Source organism: Leptonychotes weddellii, chromosome 7, assembly GCF_054177405.1.
Source record: "Leptonychotes weddellii isolate Sample4059 chromosome 7, ASM5417740v2, whole genome shotgun sequence".
Taxonomy (NCBI): Eukaryota; Metazoa; Chordata; class Mammalia; order Carnivora; family Phocidae; genus Leptonychotes; species Leptonychotes weddellii.
This window is the reverse complement of record NC_138375.1, coordinates 29574301-29582513: the sequence shown is the minus strand read 5'-3', so window position 1 is coordinate 29582513 and position 8213 is coordinate 29574301. Positions and strand designations below refer to the sequence as shown.

General features: G+C 41.2%; 1 protein-coding gene across 2 annotated transcripts in view; it reads right to left on the bottom strand.

Annotated features, from left to right (window-relative positions):
* Positions 1–2237: 2237 nt before the first annotated feature.
* Positions 2238–8213, bottom strand: part of CARD6 (caspase recruitment domain family member 6) — an 11704-nt gene continuing 5728 nt past the window's right edge. For both annotated transcript variants that reach the window (XM_031028165.2, XM_031028166.2), the window contains exon 3: positions 2238–5139. In XM_031028165.2, the coding sequence (XP_030884025.1) occupies positions 2786–5139 (2354 nt within the window). In that variant the 3' untranslated portion in view covers positions 2238–2785. The remainder of the gene's footprint in view (positions 5140–8213) is intronic.

Sequence of the window (8213 nt, the reverse complement as noted above, 5' to 3'; positions counted from 1 at the left end):
CATGTCTTGAATTCAGACTTTCTTAAGACATCTGGAAAACCAACATTTCATACTGCTCATACTGCCTGCCCCAACACTGTATTTGATTTTGCCACATTCGACCCCAAAACAGACTCGAATATGTAACTGAGTGCTGCCTGTAAACATATTTACACAGAAAAAATACATGAAAATGTCATTAGTGAGTTAGAGGACTACATTACCACTTACCCTGAGTTATGAGATTACAGACTATTTTTACATTCCTGTCTTGTCTATTTCTGCATTTTCGAAACTATATATAATGAGCTTATAGTTTTATAATAAAGAGGAAACAGATCTATAGGATCTCACTACTGTAGCAGGATTTCTCATTCTCTTTCCGTATCTTCTCAGTTCCTACTGCACTGCCTCACACATAATATATGCTCAATAAATAAATGCAAGAGAAGGAAGAAAGGAAAAAAAAAACAAAAAGGAAGAATGAAATGGAAAGGGAGAAATCTGCTAGGTACCATCTGTTTGCCCCTCCAGATTCACTCTCCACCCTCCTTTGAACCCGAAGACTGACCAGCATGAACTGCTTGGTGAGCTCCTTATTCTCTGGTTTCCAGTTGGCTTTGGCCAAGGGGATGCATTGACAGATCAGAGGTGTGGAATAAATAGCTATGTATTCCCTAGGGCAGCTCCCTGTGGGTCACTGCAGGCTGCTGTCCCCCTCAACCAACCAGACCCAAGACCCTTCCCACACAGAGCATTGCCCCCTCTCTCCCTTTGGATCTTGGGGTGGCAATGTGCCTTGCTTTAACTAGATGCAAGGGGCTGCACTCTCTTTTGCCCCGTTTTTACATCTTGTCCAGCCCTTTATAAATAGTCCCTTTATGAGACGCTCCTCAAAGTGTCCAAACTGGATGTACCATTTATGTATTGCCGAGACCCAGACTGATAAAGACTCTGTTGGTGACAAAAGAACCCAACAAGTTCTGTCCTCCAGGAACTAATCTTGAAGGATTCAGAAAAATGTTTTTAAAAACATCACCAAGTATTGCTCATTTCAAAGGTTTAAACAAGGGGCGCCTGGATGGCTGTCGTTAAGCGTCTGCCTTTGGCTCAGGTCATGATCCCAGGGTCCTGGGATCGATCCCCACATCGGGTTCCCTGCTCAGCAGGGAGCCTGCTTCTCCCTCTCCCACTCCGCCTGCTTGAGTTCCCTCTCTCGCTGTGTCTCTCTCTCTGTCAAATAAATAAATAAGATCTTAAAAAAAAAGGTTTAAACAACAAAAAGATTATTCTCATTGAGGAACTCCAGTTTTACACCAAAGATTTTGTAGTTATGAACTAGTTATTATGCTTTTTCTCTTGAAAAGATAAAAAATTTACATGCATAGTCCTTTCTTTCTTCATCCTTACAGTAACTTTAGAGATTTAACACCCTCTAAATACTCAATATTAATTGTTTAAAACATTCATAAATGAAGGATGCGTATTGTAGTATGAGAATGTTTTCAGAAATTAGTTATTCCTTTTCAAAGATCATTTTTCATCTATTTATCAATATGATTTTTTCCCTTGGCGTCCTTGAAGGTGAAAAAAATTTTTTAACCCAGAAAAGACAATGTGGGGCTATTTTAATACTTAAAATTAGTATTAATTTTATAAAAGTTGTAAATTCAAAAACAAGAGGTCTTGATCCGATTTACAAATCTTATTATTTTATTTCTACACCTAGCAAATTTTAACATCAATCTTTAAGTGGCCCTTTATTAATATTTGCTATTATTTACAAACTTAACTAAACTTCACTGGCAGAACTTATTCAAATGTTTAGGACAGTAATGAATCTAATACAGTAAAATTGTAAAATTTTGTGAATCTTATGTTCTCTTAAACATTGCAATGCTCTGGGGCACCTGGGTGGCTCAGATGGTTAAGTGTCTGCCTTCGGCTCAGGTCATGATCCCAGGGTCCCGGGATCGAGTCCCTCATCGGGCTCCCGGCTCAGTGGGGAGCCTGCTTCTCCCTCTGACCCTCTCCCCTCTCATGCTGTTTCTCTCTCACTCGCTCTCTAAAAAATAAATAAAATCTTTAAAAAAAAAAAAACATTGCAATGCTCTTTACAAGCTTTATAACTCTAAAATTAAAATTTTAATTATACATTTTAAGTTGAAATCATGAGGATATCCGATCTTTTAATAAGCCAAATTACCTTAACTATTACAAGTACTTTAAATATAAAACATACACAAATCATACCCAAGTTAATGCAAATTAATTTATTTCATTGGTTTTTAGCTCATTATTTCTGTAAGGGTCAGATGAGCTATTTACATCATCAAAGCAAATTGGAGCTGTTATCACAAGTAAATGGATTTAAACATCCCAAACAAACAAGATTATCTGCTTAGTGGCTGATATTGAACCAAAAAGCTTTGACTAAGGCACCTCTGGAGCAGCCAACATCTAAAGCAGTTTTTCTTGCAACACTGAGGCTGCCTGAGCCTTATTTTATGGGGTGGTCTCAACAGCCCCAGTCCTCGGATTCAGGTTATATATTACCTAATACTTAAGACTGGGTTCAGTTAATTTATTTACTCCTTGATTCTATTCTTAATTCTTTTCATATTTTTCCTTTTGGTAGACACAATTCTTATAGATATTTTAATGATACTAGTTAGGCTGTGCATATCTTTTTTTTTTTTTTCTGTCATGATAATGATAGGAATCTCTTACCATCACTGCCACTCTTCTTTAGGTAGCTGTATGATAGCAACGGCCTGGGTGAAGGATTTGTTTCATAGTAAGCACTTTAACGTTTCCCTGCCCTCTTGGGCCCTGCTCCTGGATTGTATGACTTAGCCTGTGAAGGACTGGTCCTACATGACTTGTGCTGAGTGGGTCTGGGCTGAGAAGGCTTAGATTGGGAGGCCTGGGGTGGGCATGGCTTGCGCTGAGTGGGTCTGGGCTGAGAAGGGTTAGATTGGGAGCCCTGGGGTGGGCATGGCTTGGGCTGAGTGGGTCTGGGTGGAGAGGGTTTAGCTTGGGAGGGCTGGGGTTGAGTGGGTTTGGGTGGGAAGGGTTTAGCTTGGGAGGGCCAGGGCTGAGTGGGTTTTGTGTGAGTGGGTTTGGGTTGAGCGGGCACAGGTTGGGATTGCTTGAACTGGGATGGCTTGGGCTGGTTGGATGTGAATTGGGAGCTGGGTAAACATTTGCTATTGGGCCTGGGATAGGATCCCATTTGGAAAGCTGGATTTGAAGGCCCATCCTGTGTCTTCAGTTTGGCTCCTTGCTGAGAAGCAGGTCTTACAGGTTTTTGTATGGCTCCTGCTGGTTGAAAGGCCTGGGGGTAAAGACCTTCAATATGGGATATTGTTTTCATAAGCTTCCCAGTTGCCCTAGTTGGCTGTGTTCTCTGGGTATAGGCTTGCTTAGGCTGTGGCTTCCCAGCTGTTCCTGCTGACTGCAAACTCAGGGAATGGAAGTGACCTAAGTGAGAGACCACTTCCCCAGATCTTTCAAGAGCTCCTGTTGTCTGTGGTCTCTCAGGCCAGGCCTGTACATGATGAGATTTAGGTCTTGGTGGTCTCCCAAATGTTTTATCCGTGCGATGTCCCCAAGCAGTTCTTGAAAATTTCATAAATCTTTCAGGTGAATAAAATCTCTGGGGTTGGAAGTCCTGAAACCTAAAACTTTTACCTCGACCATAGTCCCTTGTTTTCTGAAAGGGCCAGGGACGGAACCACTTAGACCTCTGCTCTGACCAAAAATAGGAGCCCATAACCCAGGGGGCTTTCAAAGAAACATGGTTAAAGTCACCTCCAATTCTGGTTGGTAAAGGACAGAAGTTTTCCAATACTGGGGTGTGGTGGAAATTCTGAAGATTCCAGCTAGCCCCAGGCTCTCTTACAGGCGTCTCAGCTGGGCTTTCAGATGAGCTTTCTGGCTGACTGTACCTTTGTTGTCTCTCATCTTTAGCTGTTCCAGCCAGGTTTTCACTAGGGGAACTGTGAATTCCCTGAACGTTCTCAAAGTCTTGGTCTACCTGGATTCCCAACTCCCTGGCCAGGGAGCCCATGTCCTCCATGGACACACATCTGAGTGAAGAGGACATCACTTCCTGCAGAGCTGCTTGAAGACCCTCCATATTCTTCCCTTTCTCCCCAGCTTCCTCCCCCTCCCAAAACAGTAGCTGTGATAGCTTCAACTTTAGAATCCTCTGGAAAAGCTGAGCCTCTTCACTCTCCTGGGCCTGGGGACTGAGAACAAAGTAGAATCTTTCAGTGGCAGCTTCTCCTAAAAACATTAGCAAGTCCCACTCCTTCTCACCTATGTAGTCAGTGAAAAAAAATACAGCTGAGGAAACTTCCACCAAAAAACCAAACTGTGTCCAAAAACTTTCTAAGTCTCCACGGAGGTTGGCCAGAGCAACAGGCTTTTGGAAAAAACTAGGGTTTTCCTTTACACTATCGCTCTCAGGAAAATGCCACATTATCTCAACCAGGCCATCAGAGATTTGCCGGGGAAGCACTGGGACAGTAAAATCCTGATGGAGAAAGATTTTGTGTGATTGTCCTGGTTGGGCAGGACCAAGCAGTCTGTTAAGGATTCTGGACTTGGAGAAGCTACAGTATCCTAGGCGCACAAAAGAGATGATAGGCATCTTCGGAAACGTTTCTGTGTCCACTGTAGGCCCTCCTGAAGACTGTGTTGACCACTGTTTCACAATGTCCTTCATGGCTCCTAGCATTAAGATACTTTTGTTGTTTTCTGCATCTGGCAGGAGCAGGGGAAGAGCAAACCGGCACTGATACATGTTTGACATGACTTCACGCTGCAACAAGCTGTCTGAACAGAGCATAGAGGCACAAAGAACATCAAAGGGATGAATGGTTTGTATGTCCCTGATTTCCAAATTCTTTACTCCAGTCAGCAATTCCTCTTTGCCATCCTCACCCGGAACCTTGTGTCTGAGGATTGTATCTCTGGCTGTCACATCCAGAGCTTGAACTTTCATCAGGAAATTCCAGGCTAAGTCTCCTGGAGTCTCAGGGGTCCACATACATCCTCGATCTAAGGAGAATTGTTTGACAACATCTGGCAGAAGCTTCCTGCTCCTATCCATGTTCAAACATGACAGGACATCTTTAAACATATTTTTTCTTTCTGTAAGGAAGAAGATACTCAGTGAATGTCACATTCAGAGTCTAAGCTTCCTTCATGGAGTTTTAAAATTAAATAAGTAATTGACATTTTCATTATGAAAAGATGGAACACAAATAAAGTGAAATTGCCCTTTTTCCACTCTGCCAATTCCACTTTTCTTCTAAGAGATGTCAACATGGGAGCACCTGGGTGGCTCAGCCGTTAAGCGTCTGCCTTCGGCTCAGGTCATGATCCCAGGGTCCTGGGATCAAGCCCCACATCGGGCTCCCTGCTCGGTGGGAAGCCTGCTTCTCCCTCTCCCACTCCCCCTGCTTCTGTTCCTGGTCTCGCTAACTCTCTCTCTGTCAAATAAATAAATAAAATCTTTAAAAAAATAAATAAATAAATAATAAAAAAAAAAAAGAGATGTCAACATGTTACGAATGTTTGCTTCCTATCCTTATTACGTGCAAGTACATAAGTATGCATGCATATAGAGAAATATACCTTTTGATTTAGTGGATGCTATTTTATTTTTACATAAATGATATTATACTAAACAAATGATTCTTCAACTTCTTTTCACTTAATGGTATTCTTTGCAAATTCTTCCAAATCAGTTTATACAGAGATTGACTTAATTCATTTTAGCTAATCCATCATATTTCATGATTTAGATGGACCATTACTTATTTAACCATTGTCTACTGATGATCATTTAGATTTTTCAATTTTTTGACTAATGTTTATATGCAGCAATGAAAAACATTGTTAATGCTTCATGATATACATGTGTGAGGAATTTTCTGGGTTGATACTGTTTTCTTTCTTAAATGTATCTCTTGCTAAAGTTTGGAGAAATGGAAGATTTTATTTCCATTAAACATTTCTCAGAATTTATGTGTTGTACCTAATTTCTCCTGATCTCCCATTTTCTAATATACCTCCTAACCACTTCTTGGGAATACAGAAATAGTGCTTAGTAGAGAAAGAAGACCAGAGAGCATTTTCTACTTCTGGTAGAGGGCAAACTAGCATAAGATTCTTGGGTCCCCTATAAAAATAACCTGGAAGAGGGGTGCCTGGGTGGCTCAGTCAGTTAAGCATCTGACTCTTGATTTCAGCTCAGGTCACGATCTCAGGGTTGTGGGATCGAGCCCTGTGTTGGGCTCTGCACTCAGCAGGGAGTCTACTTGAGATTCTCTCTCTCCCTCTCCCTCTGCTCCTCTTCCTGCTCTCTCTCTCTCTTTCTCAAATAAATATATCTTTAAAAAAAAAAACAAACCTGGAAGAAACAACAGAAGTGAGCAAAAGGTATGGATTTTAAGAATTAACAAAGGTAACTCTAAGAAATCCTTGAGCAGTCTAAAAGTTGCTTGAATTAGAATATGTTTTGGGGTAAGAAGATGAGGGAAGAGTTGAGGCTAGCAAAATGGATTCCCAGAGGAGGCAGTGAGAGGATAGGTTGCAGGAAAGCTTTTAGGTCCTGTTCTTGTCTATCACCTATTTTGTCTTTGGACAACAACCCACTATTTCTTCAGCACAAAAACCAGGACTCACACAGGCCAGGCCAATTGTCTACTCTTGACAAGGTAATAACAGGGTTACTATGGGAGCGCCTGGGTGGCTCAGTCGTTAAGCATCTGCCTTCAGCTCAGGTCATGATCCCAGGGTCCTGGGATCGAGCCCCATATCGGGCTCTCCGCTCCATGGGAAGCCTGCTTCTCCCTCTCCCACTCCCCCTGCTTGTGTTCCCTCTCTCGCTGTGTCTCTCTGTCAAATAAATAAATAAAAATCTTTAAAAAAAAAAATAACAGGGTTACTATGGAGCTCATTTGGGATACCACCAAGAAGCAACAGAGTAAATCTTATACACAGCAACAATGATACAATCAATAAGCACAGAGCTGGATACAAAGAAAAAGAAAAAGTTAAGAAGCAATAATATCTAGAACCCAATACATTTTTATAAATTTAAAATTCATGAAAACAGCCCAGCTAAGGCAAAAAGAAATGATCAGAGATTTTAGCTGCCAACCACTGAAACGAAAATTTCAAATTTGAGTCCAGTTAGGTTAATTGGAAACTAAAACAGATTAAAAAAACAAAAAACAAAAAAACTAAGTCTCTTTGGACATATTTAACAATCTAGAAGGGCACCTGGGTGGTTCAGTCAATTAAGCACCTGCCTTGGGCTCAGGTCATGATCTCAGGGTCCTGGGATTGAGCCCTGCATTGGGTTCCCTGCTCCACAGGGAGCCTGCTTCACCCCCTCCCTATGTCTGCTGCTCCCCCTGCTTGTGCACTCTCTCTCTCTCTCTCTCTCTGTCAAATGAATAAATAAAATCTTAAAAAAAAAAAACAAAAACTTTAGTCTTAGAAAGAGACTTGTAGTCTCAGAGAGGAGGGAGCAACTGGGACAGAAAAAAATATTTGGATAAATAGTGGCTGAAGGGGCGCCTGGGTGGCTCAGTCATTAAGCGTCTGCCTTCGGCTCAGGTCATGATCCCAGGGTCCTGGGATCGAGTCCCACATCGGGCTCCCTGCTCTGCGGGAAGCCTGCTTCTCCCTCTCCCACTCCCCCTGCTTGTGTTCCTGCTCTCGCTATGTCTCTCTCTGTCAAGTAAATAAATAAAATCTTAAAAAAAAAAAAAAAATAGTGGCTGAAGATTTTCCAAATTTGATTTAAAAAAAAGTTTTACAGATTCACAAAACTCTCTAAACCCTAATGAGGATAAAAACAAAATGGCTAAAAAAAAATTTAAGAAGAAAATCCTGAAATCACCCAGAATAAAAATGACACTTATAGGAAACAATGAAAAAAAACAAAACAAAACTGCAGGCTTAGCATCAGAAACAATGGAAGCCAAAAGACAAAGGAATGGCATCCATAAAGTGCTGAAGGCAGAAAAATTGCCAATCTCTAATTCTATACCTATCAAAAATATCATTCTGGAATGAAAGCAAAATAGACATTTTTCAATAAACAAAACCTAAGAAAATTTCCCACCAACAGACCTGCACTAAAAGAAATAATAAATAAAATTCTTCAGACTAAAGGGAAACAACATCACATTAAAACTTAGACCTTCAGG